Source organism: Lepisosteus oculatus, chromosome 14 (assembly GCF_040954835.1).
Source record: "Lepisosteus oculatus isolate fLepOcu1 chromosome 14, fLepOcu1.hap2, whole genome shotgun sequence".
Classification (NCBI taxonomy): Eukaryota; Metazoa; Chordata; class Actinopteri; order Semionotiformes; family Lepisosteidae; genus Lepisosteus; species Lepisosteus oculatus.
Genome location: NC_090709.1, coordinates 39,672,230 through 39,689,872, shown reverse-complemented (window position 1 = coordinate 39,689,872; position 17,643 = coordinate 39,672,230). Strand labels below are relative to the sequence as shown.

Here is a 17,643-nt window from a genome sequence, read left to right as displayed (position 1 = left end):
GCTGGAGCTCCTGCAGCGATACTAGTTCACCCTTTGTGTGGTGTTCTGTGGGAAAGATGTCTCAGTTGCAGGGAAGCTGGGATGGAGGGATATATATACACACGGTGAGCAAGTGGGCATGTTTTAAATAAAGCAGGAGCTGGCCTACTTTCACAGTACTGGATTTTTTTTCCTGGATTTCTGTCTCCTTTTCTGATTCACCAACTAGGACTGGTCTTAGTTGATTCTCTTGCTTCATGTCCAAACTCCCTCTCCTTTTTTAGCTTCAGTGTGGCTCTATCGTGGCTCTTGTCAGAACCACATTACCCAGAGTGCACTATAGCTTTCAGTTGCTGCCCAGTGGGAGGAGGAGAAGGAGTGGGCAGGTGACACTGAAGAAGCAGGAAGTGGAGTCAGGCCCTGTTCCTGCAGACAGAGCCCAGTGCTGGTGCACCTCCAGGAGCAGATCAAGCAGAAGGACCATCTCCCAGCCTCTCTCCAGGAGTGGTTTGTTCAGCTGTAGGCACCAGTCAACAGGATCACAGCTGCTGTGCTTCTTGGTGTGCTTGTCTTGCAGGGATCTGGAGTGGAAGGTCACTGGTGGGCCTGTGGTAATTCACACCTGCTCCCAGTGGGATCAGGGTCAGTTATACAGTTAGCTGCTCTGACCTCCTGCCCAGCAGAGTCTCTGGCTGAACAGGAGCTGAACCCAGTAGTTTTCCCATCTTTTTTCAGCTCACGGGACAAGAGACCTGTCCTGGGCCAGTGTCCAAATGACAGCCCAGTACAGGTGGACAGCTCTCAGGACAGACACTCACAGCCACAAGGTAAGGAAACAGGGCTCTTTATTCACAGTTTGAGATGAAGCGTTCCAGAAACCACAAGACAAACCTCTAGTTCTTCTCCCAACTGTAGCTAGACGTGCAGTCGGCTTCCCCAGGCCTCTGTGAAGACAAGTCAGACTCCCAGCTCCCAGGCTCAGCAGTCAGACCTCCTCCCCCGACACAGCTCAGCTCTGCAGCTCTTCCCTCCTGCTCTGCTCAGCACAACTGCTCTCTGTCCCCAGCAGCACCAGACTGAAGGCCTCCCCTCCTGCCTTTTAACTGTCTCCCCACCAATCGTCTTCCACCAATTAGGCAGGTGATTATAGGCTGCAGGTTGTTCTCCTGGGCCTCGTTGGGGATGATCCCCTATAAAAATCAGACTGTTAAACGAGGGCTGGAGCTTGTTTTGGGTCTCAGAATTAATCTTGCTGGATGTCCTACAGGCTCCTCTGTGTTGGGGCTCAGTTGTTCCTAAAAAATCAATAAAAATAAAAGTGTAATTATGTGAATATTTGTGCAAATTAAATGAAAACCAAGCATCTTGTTTTCTACAGGTTTTGTTCCCACAGCCTTTGTGTTAGAAGCCCAGAGCTCTTCCACTGAGCCACAGCATCTCTGTGAGTCTGGGGCTCCTGTGTGCTCTTGGCCTTCCCAGCTCAGGGTTCGAGACTGAGGGATAAAAGACAGACCGAATGAGCTCTCCTTCAGGACAGGAGCCAGTGGAGGAGTGGAGATGGTGCTGAGCTCCTGAGCACAAGGTTGTGGGTTCAAGTCCTGGCTGAGAGCTGAGGTGAATTTGCAGTGTGATTCTCCCCAGCAGTGAGAAGTAAAAGCCCAAAGCCCTTGTGTCTTTATTTATCAGTGTTACTGTTCACAAGAATTAAATTAACAAAAGCTCCAGGTCCTTCCAGGATTTGAACCCACAACCTCCAGGCAGAAGTCCAGAGCTCTTCCCCTGAGCCACAGCGTGTCTTTGTAGGTGTGGGGCTCCTGTGGGCTCTTGGTCTTCTTCCCAGTTCAGGGCTGAAACGGAGGGATAAGAGACAGACCGAATCCCTCTCCGCTCCGGGCAGCAGACGGAGGAGTGGAGACGGTGCTGGGCTCATGACCGCAAGGTTGTGGGTTCAAATCCTGGCCGGTCCCTGGTAAGTATCACCCAGGTGAGTATCCAAGGTAAGTATGTGGGCTGGGTAGACAGGAGGGGTAGACAGGGCTAGGCAGGAGGGTGGGACAGTCAGGTTGAGAGGGTGGGGTAGGTAGGACAGGCAGGGCCAGGTAGTGCAGGTAGGAGGAGGGTGGGGTAGACAGGCCCAGCTAGCAGGTGGGGGCAGGTCAGCTGAGAGAGGACAGGCAGGGCTGGGAGGTGCAGGCAGGGGGTTAGGTAGAGGGGGTAGATAGGGGTAGGCAGGGCTAGGAGAGGTAGACAGGTACAGGCAGCAGGAGGTGGGTGGGGTAGGCAGGACCAGGTAGGGTAGAATAGCAGGGGGGTGGGGTAGGTTAGGGGAGACAGGGGGTTAGGTAGAGCTGGGAGGGGCAGGCAGGGTCAGGTGAGGCAGGAGGTGGCCTGGGCTGAGGAGGAGAGAGTAAGAGAAGGAGCAGAGAGGAGCCCAGGCCACAGGGGGGGGGGGTCAGATAGTAGGGCAGGTAGAGTAGAGAGGAGGGTCAGATGAGGCAGGAGGTGACCTGGGCTGAGGAGGAGAGAGTAAGAGAAGGAGAAGAGAGGAGCCCAGGCCACAGGGGGGTCAGATAAGAGGGGTAGAGGGGGGGTTAGGTGGGGTAGAGAAGGTAGGCAGGGCTAGGAGAGGCAGGCAGGAGGTGGGTAGGGTAGGCAGGAGCAGGTAGAATAGGGGGTGGGGTAGGTGGTGGAGGAGGATGAGGAGGAGGGGTGTTGACAGGTAGGGGGAGAAGAGGTGGGAGGGTGGGCTGATGTTTTTTCCCCTCCCCCCCCCCCCCCCCCCCCATTAGTATCTAGTGTCATTTTATATATATATAAATAGTATTTAATATTACAGGTACTAGATACTAATTTTTATATATATAAAAAAATGACACTAGATACTAATTGGGGGAGGGGGAAGAACATCAGCCCACCCCCCCACCTCCTCATCCACCACCACCTACCCCACCCCCTATTCTACCTGCTCCTGCCTACCCCACCCACCTCCTCCTGCCTGCCTACCTTCTCTACCCTACCTAACCCCCCCCCCTATCTGACCCCCCCCCGTGGCCTAGGCTCCTCTCTTCTCCTTCTCTCTCCTCCTCAGCCCAGGCCACCTCCTGCCTCACCTGACCCTCCTCTCTACTCTACCTGCCCTACCCCCCTCCTATCTCACCCTCCCCCCCCCCGTGGCCTGGGCCCCTCTCTGCTCCTTCTCTTACTCTCTCCTCCTCAGCCCAGGCCACCTCCTGCCTCACCTGACCCTGCCTGCCCCTCCCAGCTCTACCTAACCCCCTGTCTCCCCTAACCTACCCTACCCCACCCCCCTGCTATTCTACCCTACCTGGTCCTGCCTACCCCACCCACCTCCTGCTGCCTGTACCTGTCTACCTCTCCTAGCCCTGCCTACCCCTATCTACCCCCTGCCTGCACCTCCCAGCCCTGCCTGTCCTCTCTCAGCTGACCTGGCCCCCACCTGCTAGCTGGGCCTGTCTACCCCACCCTCCTCCTACCTGCACTACCTGGCCCTGCCTGTCCTACCTACCCCACCCTCTCAACCTGACTGTCCTACCCTCCTGCCTAGCCCTGTCTACCCCTCCTGTCTACCCAGCCCACATACTTACCTTGGATACTCACCTGGGTGATACTTACCAGGGACCAGCCAGGATTTGAACCCACAACCTTGCAGTCATGAGCCCAGCACCGTCTCCACTCCTCCGTCTGCTGCCCAGAGCGGAGAGGGATTCGGTCTGTCTCTTATCCCTCCGTTTCAGCCCTGAACTGGGAAGAAGACCAAGAGCCCACAGGAGCCCCACACCTACAAAGACACGCTGTGGCTCAGGGGAAGAGCTCTGGACTTCTGCCTGGAGGTTGTGGGTTCAAATCCTGGAAGGACCTGGAGCTTTTGTTAATTTAATTCTTGTGAACAGTAACACTGATAAATAAAGACACAAGGGCTGTGGGCTTTTACTTCTCACTGCTGGGGAGAATCACACTGCAAATTCACCTCAGCTCTCAGCCAGGACTTGAACCCACAACCTTGTGCTCAGGAGCTCAGCACCATCTCCACTCCTCCACTGGCTCCTGTCCTGAAGGAGAGGTCATTCGGTCTGTCTTTTATCCCTCAGTCTCGAACCCTGAGCTGGGAAGGCCAAGAGCACACAGGAGCCCCAGACTCACAGAGACGCTGTGGCTCAGTGGAAGAGCTCTGGGCTTCTAACACAAAGGCTGTGGGATCAAAACCTGTAGAAAACAAGATGCTTGGCTTTCATTTAATTTGCACAAATATTCACATAATTACACTTTTATTTTTATTGATTTTTTAGGAACAACTGAGCCCCAACACAGAGGAGCCTGTAGGACATCCAGCAAGATTAATTCTGAGACCCAAAACAAGCTCCAGCCCTCGTTTAACAGTCTGATTTTTATATGGGATCATCCCCAACGAGGCCCAGGAGAACAACCTGCAGCCTATAATCACCTGCCTAATTGGTGGAAGACGATTGGTGGGGAGACAGTTAAAAGGCAGGAGGGGAGGCCTTCAGTCTGGTGCTGCTGGGGACAGAGAGCAGTTGTGCTGAGCAGAGCAGGAGGGAAGAGCTGCAGAGCTGAGCTGTGTCGGGGGAGGAGGTCTGACTGCTGAGCCTGGGAGCTGGGAGTCTGACTTGTCTTCACAGAGGCCTGGGGAAGCCGACTGCACGTCTAGCTACAGTTGGGAGAAGAACTAGAGGTTTGTCTTGTGGTTTCTGGAACGCTTCATCTCAAACTGAATAAAGAGCCCTGTTTCCTTACCTTGTGGCTGTGAGTGTCTGTCCTGAGAGCTGTCCACCTGTCCTGGGCTGTCATTTGGACACTGGCCCAGGACAGGTCTCTTGTCCCGTGAGCTGAAAAAAGATGGGAAAACTACTGGGTTTAGCTCCTGATCAGCCAGAGACTCTGCTGGGCAGGAGGTCAGAGCAGCTAACTGTATAACTGACCCTGATCCCACTGGGAGCAGGTGTGAATTACCACAGGCCCACCAGTGACCTTCCACTCCAGATCCCTGCAAGACAAGCACACCAAGAAGCACAGCAGCTGCCATCCTGTTGACTGGTGCCTACAGCTGAACAAACCACTCCTGGAGAGAGGCTGGGAGATGGTCCTTCTGCTTGAACTGCTCCTGGAGGTGCACCAGCACTGGGCTCTGTCTGCAGGAACAGGGCCTGACTCCACTTCCTGCTGCTTTAGTGTCACCTGACTCCTCCTTCTCCTCCTCCCACTGGGCAGCTGACTGAAAGCTACAGTCCACTCTGGGCACCATGGTTCTGACAAGAGCCATGATAGAGCCACACTGAAGCTAAACAAGGAGAGGGAGTTTCGAGATGAAGCAGAGTATCAACCGAGAGCAGTCCTAGCCACTGAATCGTAAAAGGAGACATAAATCAAGGAGAAAAATCAGCTCCTGCTTTATTTAAAACATGCCCACTTGCTCAACGTGTATGTATATATATCCCTCCATCACAGCTTCCCTGCAACCAAGACATCTTTCCCACAAAAAGCCACACAGAAAGGGTGAACTAGTGTCTCTGCAGGAGCTCCAGCAGGGTCTGAGCTCTACTCTCGCACCCCCTCCTTATATACACTGCCTGCAGGCTTGAATTGACAGCACCTGTCCCCCATCAACCCAGGGGAGGTATTCCATTGGCCACCATTATCCCCTCCCCCCCCACAGCCTGCTGGGAAATGTAGTTCGAGAGGTCCTGCAGCAAGACAGTCCCACTGAGAAAGATATAGATGGTGGAGACGGCACGCTCCCTCCTCCCCTTATCAACACTCCTTGACTTTGCGTACGCACGCACGCACGCACACACACAGTGCAATACAAACGATACAGGCAGAGGGGGAACGCACGCTGCCCTGGTTGGAGCGTGGATGTAGTACGGTATGTTGAAATCACAGAGATGACAAGTACGTAGTGTAACGGGCAGCCAGCGTTCGGGAAGGACCTAGCCACTGCTCCAGCCCAACTGCAGCTCCGCCTCGGCTCCTGTGCCCCAGCGGTCCCCAGCCCAGCTCTGCCCTGGGGGAGCAAAACACACAGTCTGAGACTGAGCATAGTCACTCAAATTACCCCCCCGTCAGCAAGCCCAGAGAAATGGGCAGAGCTGTTAAGAACAGCAGGCGAGCGTGGCCGAGGCTCAACACAATTGCGTTGTGCGCAGACGGGTGGCAGTGTGTAACGATTGCAGCATGGTACAGGCCACACCTCAGCACGCACGCTTAACCCTTCTTGCCCAACCCTGGCAGGTCTGCACACTGAAACAGCTGCAGTGTGGGTTGAGGACGGGGCTGAAGTGGACCAGTGCGTCATGGGCACAGATGTGAGCCTACACCTCCTCGTATTAAGAGGGGACAGTCCAGCACAGAGGTGGCAGCATTAGAACTGGACCGTGGGCAGGTCTGCTTATTTGTGAGATGGGACAGCACCAGCCGGGCAAGAAGTCACGCACCAGGTAACGTATTACAGCACTCCAGGTGAAAGGACAATATACGGGTCACACTCTTACAACAGGACAGGTAGAGAGTTCACTCACCCCTGGTCTGAATACCGCAACGGGACAGGTAGGCAGCACAGTACAGACAATTGAGTGTTACAGGACAGGTACAGAGTTCACTCAGCCCTGGTCTGAATACTGGAACAGGACAGGTACACAGCACAGTGCAGAAAACCGAGTGTCACAGGACAAGTACAGAGTTCACTTAACACTGGTCTGACTACGGCAACGGGACAGGTACAAAACAGTACATAGATCTGAATATTACAAAAGTACAGGTACAGAGGTCAGTGCTGTAGTTTGATCATCACAATCCTACATGTGAGAGTTAGAAAAATAGGCTGCACTCTTAGAGCACAATACAGAGAAGACTTCAATACAGACATGCCATTATATAAATAACATCACAGAGAAAATTCAGCCTCCCTACCTGAGCCTTACAACACTACAGGTGAGTTTGTTACAGACGCCTGAGGAAGGCAGTGGTACAGGTTCAAAATTAAGTGCAGACATCACAGCAATACAACAGTACAGGTACAGAGTTCAGGACACAAGGCACAGAGGTACAATGGTACAGGGTTCAGATTACAGTATTACAACAGTACAGGTACAGAGTTCAGTCCACAAGGCAGAGGGGTACAATGGTACAGTGTTCAGATTACAGTATTACAACAGTACAGGTACAGAGTTCAGTCCACAAGGCAGAGGGGTACAATGGTACAGGGTTCAGGACACAGGTCACATTATTACAACAGTACAGGTACAGAGTTCAGGACACAAGGCAGAGAGATACAATGGTACAGGTACAGAGTGCAGTACATAGGGCTGAGTATTACAATGGTACAGAGGAGTATACATAGAGTATTATAACAGAGGTACAGAGTTCAGTCCACACATCTGAGTATTACAGTAATACAGGTTAAGTGCAGTATACATGTCTGAGGAACACAACAGGACAGATGAGTATACAGATCAGAGTATTATAACAACACAGGTGCAGGGTTCAGTACATAGTTCTGAGTACTACAGGAGTACAGGTGTAGGCTTCAGTAAACAAGGCTGAGTATTACAACAGTACAGGTGAGAGGTCAGAACACACATTTGAGCATTAAACCCCAGTAGAAGGGAGTTCAGCACAGCTCTGAGAACTACAACAGTACAATAAACAGTTCAGCACCAAAGTTGGAATATTGCACACAGAGGTCTGAATATTAAACTACAGCACACAGTATGAGCATGGCCCTGAGTATTATGGATCAGTGGAAGTGAGAGATCAGCAGAGTGGTGTACGTATTTTAGTACAGTTCAGGTGAGAGCTGAGAGTTTAGAATACTGTTGGGTCATTGAGCATTAAGGTTCAGTCCAGGTGAGAGCTGAGCACACAGATTTGAGTATTCAAGTTCCTAACAAGTGACAGTTTAGAATACTGGTGTGTCATTGAGGATTAAAGTTCAGTACAAGTGAGAGTTCAGCACACTCATCTGTCCTTGATTTTTACAGCAGAGTACACTCCAGAACAGTACACAGATGTGTATTATGAGTAGAAGGGAGAGCTAGTACACAGCTTTGAGTACGTATCAGAACATGTGCATACTGTATGAGAGTTCGTCACACAGGTGTACCAGAGTATTAAAGCTCAGTACAGCTGAGAGTATAGTACACAAGGTTCAGTACTACAAAACTACAGGACTCAAAACAGTTCAGCACTCAAATACTAAAACAATACAGCTCAGCACACAGGTGTGTCAAGGAGTATTAAAGCTCAGTGTAGGAGAGAGTTCAGTACACAAGTTTGAGAATTCAAGTTCACTACAGGTGAGTTCAGTCCAGCTGTGAGTATTATATTATATTACACTACAAGGGTAAAGAATACTGGCTTGTCTATTAAAACTCAGTACAGCACAGTGATCTGTCGTTAATGATTAAAGTGGAGAATTCAGCACACAGATGTGTCATTGAGTATTATAGTACAGTGTACAGTTGTAATGAACTCTGTACATGTCAGAGTTCTTCACACAGGTGTGTCAAACACTATTAAAGCTCAGTACAGCTGAGAGTACAGTCAGTCTCAACAGGCAACAGTTCAGCACTGGGGTTCAAATACTAAAGCACAAAGCCGTTTAGCACACAGGTGTGTCAGAGTATTACAGCTCAGTACAGGAGAGAGTTCAGCACACAGGTTTGAGTATTGCAGTGCACTGCAGTCAAGGGTTCAAAATACTGGTTTGTCACAGAGTATTAAAGTTCAGTACAGCCCACTGATCTGTCATTATTCAAGCACAGTACAGTGGAGAATTCAGCACACAGATCTGTCTGAGTATTACAGTACAGCGTACAGAGTTCAGTACGCAGGTATGAGTGTTACAACTGTCCATTTTAGACGTCTTCACACAGGTGTGTCAGAGTATTAAAGCTCAGTACAGCTGAGAGTACAGTATACAAGTTTGAGTACTACAACACTACAGGAAACAGTTCAGCACTATTCAGGGACAAATACTAAAACACAGTACAGTTCAGTGTGTCAGTGTGAGTGTTAAGGTGATTAAGAAAGTATTCATGAGAATTCAGGAGTCTGCTGTCTACAATACAGCCAATATAATAAAACACTATCAGAACAGTCTATCTGAGCAAAGTCCCCTCTGGAATCGAACCCTGAACTCTGCAACCCACCGGTCCTAATCCCAGCTCAGCACTGCGAAGCTGCTGTTTCACAGACCACATGCAGCTGGACTGAGAGAAAGAGACGAGCAGAGAGACGCCACAGAGGAAGAAATACAGACAGCAGAGAGCTCCTCACCTCCTTCCCAACTCCCCGTCCACACCTGTCTTCACACTGTCAGCCTCTGGACATCCTGGAAAAATTAGGGAAAAGAATACAGGAGAGACCATCCAACTTGCATCCATGCCTGTCTTCCCACTGTCAGCCTTTGGACAGCCTGGAAAAAGCATCCAACCTCCATCACAACTAACCGTCCACACCTGTCTTTCCAATGTCAGCCTGTGGACATCCTGGAAAATAATATAGGAGAGAGTCCAATCAGCATACATACCTGTCTTTCCACTGTCAGCTTCTGGACATCTTCGAAAAATAGGAAAAATTATACAGGAGAGACCATCTAACCTGCATCCAAACCCGTCTTCCCACTGTCGGCCTCTGGATAGTCATGAAAATCTGGGAAAAGATGGCAGGGGAACCCAGCCTGTACCCCTACCTGTCAGTGTGACCCCTGTGGCTGGTGCTGCATGAGCTCAGAGAGCAGGAGGCTCTGCTGTCGGCTGTACAGCTCACGAGTCTGAGGGCAGCAGTCCGGCTCGGTCCTGCTCACCCGAGTCCGAGCACAGCACTCCCTCTGCTCCCCAGACTCACGCGGCGTCATGCCATCGAGAGAGACCTCCAGCCGAGAGGAACGATCACATCACCGGATTCGTTCACAGTAGTTCACCACACCGCGCTGTGAAACTGTGAGAGAGCTGAAGAGCAATGCAACACACCACCAAGCAGGAGGCAAAGAGAAAGTCTGGACTTCTCTCTGCTTTGTTACAGAAGCCGATACCCTGGCTCCTCTCCAGACACAGCTGGGTGAGCTCCTCCAGTCAGGACAGGAGGCTCTACTGTACACAGAGGGGGGCGGGGGTGGGGAACAAGCTGCCCAGCCCTGTGGTTGAAGCCGATACCCTGGCTTCTCTCCAGACACAGCTGGGTGAGCTCCTCCAGTCAGGACAGGAGGCTCTACTGTACACAGAGGGGGGCGGGGGTGGGGAACAAGCTGCCCAGCCCTGTGGTTGAAGCCGATACCCTGGCTCCTCTCCAGACACAGCTGGGTGAGCTCCTCCAGTCAGGACAGGAGGCTCTACTGTACACAGAGGGGGGCGGGGGTGGGGAACAAGCTGCCCAGCCCTGTGGTTGAAGCCGATACCCTGGCTCCTCTCCAGACACAGCTGGGTGAGCTCCTCCAGTCAGGACAGGAGGCTCTACTGTACACAGAGGGGGGCGGGGGTGGGGAACAAGCTGCCCAGCCCTGTGGTTGAAGCCGATACCCTGGCTCCTCTCCAGACACAGCTGGGTGAGCTCCTCCAGTCAGGACAGGAGGCTCTACTGTACACAGAGGGGGGTGGGGGTGGGGAACAGGCTGCCCAGCCCTGTGGTTGAAGCCGATACCCTGGCTTCTCTCCAGACACAGCTGGGTGAGCTCCTCCAGTCAGGACAGGGGGCTCTGCTGTACACAGAGGGGGGCGGGGGTGGGGAACAAGCTGTGCGGATTCTCTCACAGCTAACGAAGAAAAGAAAACTCCTATTTTTTTCCTCGACGCCCATTCTCAGCTCTTTCTCAAGCGGCTGTGGTTAGCGGCTCTGACAGGAAGGGGCCGGCTCTCTCCACCGGCCAGTTCAGCCTCAGAGTCACTTCCTGCTTCTGTCGATGCAGGGAGGGAGAGACCGAGAGGGCGAGGGGCACACTGGCAGACTGGACAATGAGGTCGGCGCTGCCCTCTCTGATGGCTCCTCTCCTGATCTGGGCGCTGGGCTCCGCGCAGGGTGAGTCAGGTCACCAGGTCCGGACAGAACCGGAGGGAGGGAGACAGAGGGACTGGGGTTCGAGGAAGGCCATTGAGAAGTGAGAGCAGGAGGCTCTTCTGTACACAGAGGGGGGTGGGGGTGGGGAACAGGCTGCCCAGCCCTGTGGTTGAAGCCGATACCCTGGCTTCTCTCCAGACACAGCTGGGTGAGCTCCTGGTTAACGAATAAACTACTAACTCATCTTACCGAACAGACTCGTTGGCTATGAGCCTCCTCTTGTTTGAAAATTCTTACGACACCATGAGGTCGGGAGGAAAGCTGCTAATTTCTCGATCCTGTTTCTTTGTGTTTAGAGATGTGACGCGTCGCCTCTCTTGAAGAGAAAGGGTGAGAATTATAAACCACAACACTGAAAGAGGAAGAAGAGAGGAAACTGAGAATAGAGAGTAGAGAGGAGCTGTAGATACTGGAACAGAATGAGAGGAGGTGAGGAAGAGGAGAGAGGAGACACATCAGAGCTGTAGACACTAGAACAGAGAGAGGAGGTGAGGAAGAGGAGACATCAGAGCTGTAGACACTAGAACAGAGGGAGAGGAGTGTCTGACTGTGGCTGAAGGTGATGAAGAGGTGACAGGAGCTCACGGTGTGCGTCTGTCCTGCAGGTCAGCAGCTGTTCTCCTCTGAGGGAGGGAATGTCTCTCTGCCTTGTGATGGAGTCAGCAGCTGCGATTCAGTTTCCTGGAAATACAACAGTAGGTCTGGGCCCGAGACACAGCTGATCGAGAACGGACAGGTTGTTACCACACAGACAGACAGGGCTGGGAGACTGACGGTACTGTCTGACTGCTCCCTACACATACACAACCTGAAGAGCGACGACGCTGGACAGTACACCTGTGGTCTTCACTCCACTAGAAGAAAGACCGTCTCTCTCAGCCTGCTCTCTGGTAGGTATATGCTGCTATTCCAATTCATTCAGCTCTTTACGATGCAGAATACCTTTCACGATAAATTAATTCAAACACTTCCAACTATGTTTGTTTAAAGCTGTCATTATGAAGAATAAAACACAGGACTTTCTCTCTCCTCTCTCTCCCCTCAATCCTCTCTAGAACCCTGAGTCTAGAACCCCCAGTCCAGAAGTCTAGAGAGGTGTTTTCTAGAACGGGTGTTTGATCCTCTCTCTCTCCTCCCCCAGTTGACCCCAGCCCGACAGGAGTGATCCTGTCACTGTACTGCAGACTGTATCCTGATGTTGACAGTGCCGAATGTAACAAGAACCTGAGACTGACCTGGGTGGACGAGCAGGGCGCAGAGCTGAAAGACCAGAGATTCAGGATCGGAGGAGCGTCTCCGTGTGAGTCTGTCCTGACCGTGAAGCTCCGTGATTCTGATCGAGACCAGGCGTGGAGGTGTGATCTGAGAGAGGAAGACGAGCTGAAGGCTTCAGTGCAGTACAGACTCTCAGGTACTCTCTACCAGTCCGGACTCTCCAGGTGATCGCCTTTAATGACCATATGGCATTGTCCATCCATGTTCAGTAAAGTATTTATTTCAGGTCTGATCAATACTAATGAGCAAATAGCTAAATTAGACACTACATTGAAAAAAACTGCATTGCATGACACTATAGTATAATAAACTATACAGCACTACACTGCACTATGCTTAACAATACTGCAATGAATTACTACTGCACTATACTATACTTAACTATAGCACATTGCACTATAGTGAAATATACTGCATCACACTACTTTGCTATACTAAACCACACCGCATTGAACAGTACTACACTAAACTGTAACATATGTATATGTACACTGTATAATGATAAACTTCACTACATTGAACAGTACTATACTACACTATACTCAACTACACCGTATTGAACAGTACTGTACTAAACTATGCTGCATTGTGCTAATCTACTCTGCGTTGAACAGTACTTTACTAAACTATGCTGCAAGTGTAGTTCAGCAGTTTCCTATACTGCACTGCACAGAATTACACTCAAGGGCACTGGGCTATCCTGGGCTGCACACAGAATTCGGCCCGACCAACAGACACGAGACCCCGGCTCATCGGCGACACCAGACCCGACAGTCGGCTCAGACTGACCGACGCAGGGAGCGCTCCCACACCGTTTTTTCACGTGTACATTACCCCAGCTCATTCCTGCTGTTCATTTTCGTTTTCAACACTGCGACTGGAAAAGATAGCAAGGGGGACTTATCCGTGTCGGAAACCCCCTTCCTCCTCTTGCTTCCACAGAACGGCCCACGGTCTGGGGTTTGAGAGAGGTGTTCGCCCCTGAGGGCGGCTCCCTCCACCTCCCCTGTCTGCTGACCGCTGACCTGGAAGAAGGACAGAAGCTGGTCTGGACCTTTCAGAGATTCAAAACCAGCCGCAGTGAGACTCTCTTTACCCTTGCAAATGGGGGACCTCCTCTCAGAGGGCAGATAGATGACAGAGTCCAGATGGCACAGAACACATCACTGCTGATCTCTCAGGTCCAGACCCAGGACAGCGGCGTCTACAAGTGTTCACGTTATCGAGATACAAGGCTTCTACAAGAACATCAGAGTGTCGCTCTGAACACGCTGTCAGGTAGGTCCCATCTGCACAGCGCCCCCCGTGTGGACAGACCCAAGATGTTCAGCGATGCCCCAGGCTCTTCTGTTGGGGAAAAAAAGAGAGATCTCACTGTCTGGTCCCTGCGCTGCCATTTTCTTTCCCATCGGACTTTGATTTATTAAGCTAGATGGCAACGGCTCAGCTGTGACCAGCCCCAAAACAGTTCAAACAGTTTTGTTGTTTAAAAACCTAGGAGCTCATCTGCGATGAAAACCTCAGCTCTCTAGCCTCTATGCTAGTTACGTACGTGACTTAACAGAACCAGCTAAACTGATCGAAACTCACAAGCGTTTCAGGTCTTTCAACACTGAGGACTTCAGGGAAGAGTCCTAGATGGGGGCTCCCCTGCACCGAGACTGGATACCCCTGAAACAGTTAACACCGTACCTTTGTTTTGAATTGTAGAGTGAATAAACACTTCACAGTGCTCATTTTATTCTGACGTGTCACCGCGGCTTCGATCTTTTCCCCAGTGAGCGCCGATCACACTGGAGAGGTGCAGCCGGGCTCCACCATCACCCTGACCTGCTCCCTCACCTGCGGGCTGGGCTGTGGCCACACGGAGCTGAGCTGGAGGGACAGTACTGGGGTCGCACTGCAGGGCAGCGCCAGTGAGCGAGCAGCGCAGACCGTCAGAGCCAGGATTGTCCGTCAGCCCCAGGGGCCTGAGAGGATCCTGTGCATCGCGATCGGAGACGGAGCAGAGATCACCTCCGTCCAGGAGTGGACCATCGACCTGAAGGACAAAGACACACCTGGACCCAGTGCAGGTAATCCATCAGGTAGCAAACACAGAAACCCGGGCAGTTAAGTGTGTGACCACAAACATACAGAGTACATTAGGATCTCTTTGAAGTTACATACCCACAAAAAGTCTAATTTTCTCTGTGTCATTCAAATGAGAGAATACAGTTCTCCTCTTACTTTCACGTGTGACTATACACTGTTATGAACTGTCATTTCCAGATTCAAGCAGAACACTGCAGCTATCTGTGAGAGTCCCCATTTTCTTCATAGTTCTGATCATCCCTCTGGTCGTTGGAGTCTATACCAAGAGGAGGAACAGCAACCTCACAGGCAAGTAACAGAGCAGTGGAGTCAGTCTAGAGCAGGTCCGTCCACAGGCTATAAACTCCAGTAACAGAGCAGTGGAGTCAGTCTAGAGCAGGTCTGTCCACAGGCTGTAAACTCCAGTAACGGAGCAGTGGAGTCAGTCTAGAGCAGGTCTGTCCACAGGCTGTAAACTCCAGTAACGGAGCAGTGGAGTCAGTCTAGAGCAGGTCTGTCCACAGGCTGTAAACTCCAGTAACGGAGCAGTGGAGTCAGTCTAGAGCAGGTCTGTCCACAGGCTGTAAACTCCAGTAACGGAGCAGTGGAGTCAGTCTAGAGCAGGTCTGTCCACAGGCTGTAAACTCCAGTAACAGAGCAGTGGAGTCAGTCTAGAGCAGGTCTGTCCACAGGCTGTAAACTCCAGTAACAGAGCAGTGGAGTCAGTCTAGAGCAGGTCTGTTCACAGGCTGTAAACTCCAGTAACGGAGCAGTGGAGTCGGTCTAGAGCAGGTCTGTCCACAGGCTGTAAACTCCAGTAACAGAGCAGTGGAGTCGGTCTAGAGCAGGTCTGTCCACAGGCTGTAAACTCCAGTAACAGAGCAGTGGAGTCGGTCTAGAGCAGGTCTGTCCACAGGCTGTAAACTCCAGTAACAGAGCAGTGGAGTCAGTCTAGAGCAGCTCTGTTCACAGGCTGTAAACTCCAGTAACAGAGCAGTGGAGTCAGTCTAGAGCAGGTCTGCTCACAGGCTGTAAACTCCAGTAACGGAGCAGTGGAGTCAGTCTAGTTTACATTATGAATATTATTTCATTTTAGCGTGCATCTATACACAATGACATTTCAGAGCCGATACTGATGGCAATGAATCTCTCAGTCTCCGTCTCGCTCCACTGAAGCGTGCCGGACCGATGAAGTAAATAAAGACCAATAATAAACCCGCGTTTATCCGATTCTAGAAGAGCCGGCATCTGGGATGGAGCTCGAGACCCAGCGCTGAGTGCCGTCTGCTCGACACGCGCCTCTCTGTCATCGAGCGCACGCCCCTCGGCCCCTCTCTTTTCGCCCCGCAAGGGGATACGGAATGGAGGGGGTTCGATTTCGGCGTCACGGTCAGCCCGTTTCCCGCCTCTGTCTTCACGCCACGTAACCGACGATCGAAAAAATCCAGACTCTTCTTCAGAAAAGGGTTTCCTGAACCGATTCCACTCTTCACCCCTCTGCTCTTCCTAGTGCCACCACCGCCAGTCTCCCCTGTGTGCTGTCATTGTGTTTAATCTGGTGTATTCGTATTTATTGTTGTATTCCTCTTATTTATTGTTGTTGTCATTCTGTACAGCGCTTTGAGAAGCCACCTTTAAAGGCGCTTTATAAAATAGTTTATTATTATAAACCTGTCTGAACTTTTATCGCCCTACTCCCCACCTCGCAACCTCCGCTCTTCAAATTCTGCCCTCCTTACTGTCCCCCAAGCCCGTCTACATTGTATGGGTGACAGGGCCTTCTCCTGCTATGCCCCCAAGCTCTGGAACTCTTTGCCCAAGGATATCAGAGAGTCACCTTCTCTAAACTCCTTCAAATCCAGACTCAAAACCTTCTTCTTCAGAAAAGCCTTTACTGAACTGGTTCCATTCTTCACCCCTCTGCTCTTCTTAATACCACCTTCCACGGTCTCCTCTATTGTTATTGTTGTATTGTTGTAATTATAATTGTGTCCTGCCTTGTGAAATTTTCTTATTTATTGTTGTAGTCTTCTTATTTATTGTTATTGTCATCCTGTAAAGCGCTTTGAGAAGCCACCTTTAAAGGCGCTTTATAAAATAGTTTATTATTATAAAATAATAATACTTGTTTTACAATCGAGAGACTTTCTGTCAGTAAGAATTCCATTGTACCAGTACCGGTTACATATGGCAATAAAGTTCAAGTTCAAGTTTATGTTCAAAGTGCAAGAAACAAAATCAGAAACAAAATCGGGCGCCCTCAGCGGACCCTACTGACCTGCCGCCCACCTGGAGGAGCGCCGATCCCAGGATGCCGTGGGGGGGGGGGGGACAACGATCTGCTGCCCTCCCTCGCCTGGCCGCCGGCTGGGAGCCGGTTTGGAAGAGCAGCTGCTGCGAAGAGAGATGATGGGGAGAGAGAGAGAGAGACCGGGTCTGGGGGGGGAGGCTGGTGGCCATCGGCTAACCCAGGAACTTGGCGGCTCAGAGAGGAGCTTGAGCTCGGCGGTCCTGCGGTCATCTCGTTCCGCCTGCGCTGTAAATGAAAGGGCTCTTCTTTTTTTGACCCGGTCCCGGGAGTGTCTTCCCCCCGCCCGCCGGACGTGCCGGTCCGTCACGGGGGGCGCGTCGCCCCGTCTCCCCTCTGCCGAGAGGGACACCGGAGCTGGAGAGCTGGAGACGACAGCACAAGGGAGGGGCTCGCTGTCAAATCGGTTCAAGGCCGTGCTTGCCGGGGGTCCGAGGTTCGGCTCCGGACTGAGAACCTCCTTCTGGGCGGAGTTCGTCGGCTAGCAAAGCAGAGAGAAGTCCAGACTTTCTCTTTGCCTCCTGCTTGATGGTGTGTTGCATTGCTCTTCAGCTCTCTCACGGTTTCACAGCGCGGTGTGGTGAACTACTCTGTGTTAACGGCTGGAGGAGCTGGGGTCCGGGTCTCTCTCGATGGCACGACGCCGCATCAGTCTGGGGAGCAGAGGGAGTGCTGTGCTCGGGCTCGGATGAGCAGGACCGAGCCGGACTGCTGCCCTCAGACTCGTGAGCTGTACCGCCGACAGCAGGGCCTCCTGCTCTCCGAGCTCATGCAGCACCAGCCACAGGGGTCAAGGGTCCCAGACACAGCTGGACGAGCTCTTCCAGTCAGGACAGGAGGCTCTACTGTACACAGAGGGGGGTGGGGGTGGGGAACAGGCTGCCCAGCCCTGTGGTTGAAGCCGATACCCTGGCTTCTCT

General features: G+C 51.8%; 2 protein-coding genes and 3 long non-coding RNA genes across 5 annotated transcripts in view; 4 read left to right on the top strand and 1 right to left on the bottom strand.

The window, feature by feature from the left end:
- Window positions 1-16,628, top strand: part of LOC138242472 (uncharacterized) — a 91,676-nt gene extending 75,048 nt beyond the window's left edge. The window contains exon 5 of the mRNA XM_069198016.1: window positions 15,652-16,628. Within this exon, the coding sequence (XP_069054117.1) occupies window positions 15,652-15,692 (41 nt within the window). The 3' untranslated portion in view covers window positions 15,693-16,628. The remainder of the gene's footprint in view (window positions 1-15,651) is intronic.
- LOC138242476 (uncharacterized) lies at window positions 701-1,312 on the top strand. Its single transcript, XR_011191616.1, has 2 exons — window positions 701-806; window positions 895-1,312. It is a non-coding gene; the product is annotated as an uncharacterized lncRNA (long non-coding RNA).
- On the top strand, window positions 1,426-4,319 carry LOC138242479 (uncharacterized). The gene is made up of 2 exons (XR_011191619.1): window positions 1,426-1,593; window positions 4,287-4,319. It is a non-coding gene; the product is annotated as an uncharacterized lncRNA (long non-coding RNA).
- On the bottom strand, window positions 4,249-5,350 carry LOC138242475 (uncharacterized). Its single transcript, XR_011191615.1, has 2 exons — window positions 4,753-5,350; window positions 4,249-4,666 (listed from the first exon to the last, which is right to left on the bottom strand). It is a non-coding gene; the product is annotated as an uncharacterized lncRNA (long non-coding RNA).
- On the top strand, window positions 10,810-14,759 carry LOC102685023 (uncharacterized). The gene is made up of 6 exons (XM_069198007.1): window positions 10,810-11,028; window positions 11,673-11,957; window positions 12,209-12,478; window positions 13,285-13,620; window positions 14,121-14,417; window positions 14,614-14,759. The coding sequence occupies exons 1-6, from the start codon at window positions 10,965-10,967 to the stop codon at window positions 14,730-14,732; spliced, it is 1,371 nt and encodes a 456-aa protein (XP_069054108.1). The 5' UTR covers window positions 10,810-10,964; the 3' UTR covers window positions 14,733-14,759.
- Window positions 16,629-17,643: the final 1,015 nt, after the last annotated feature.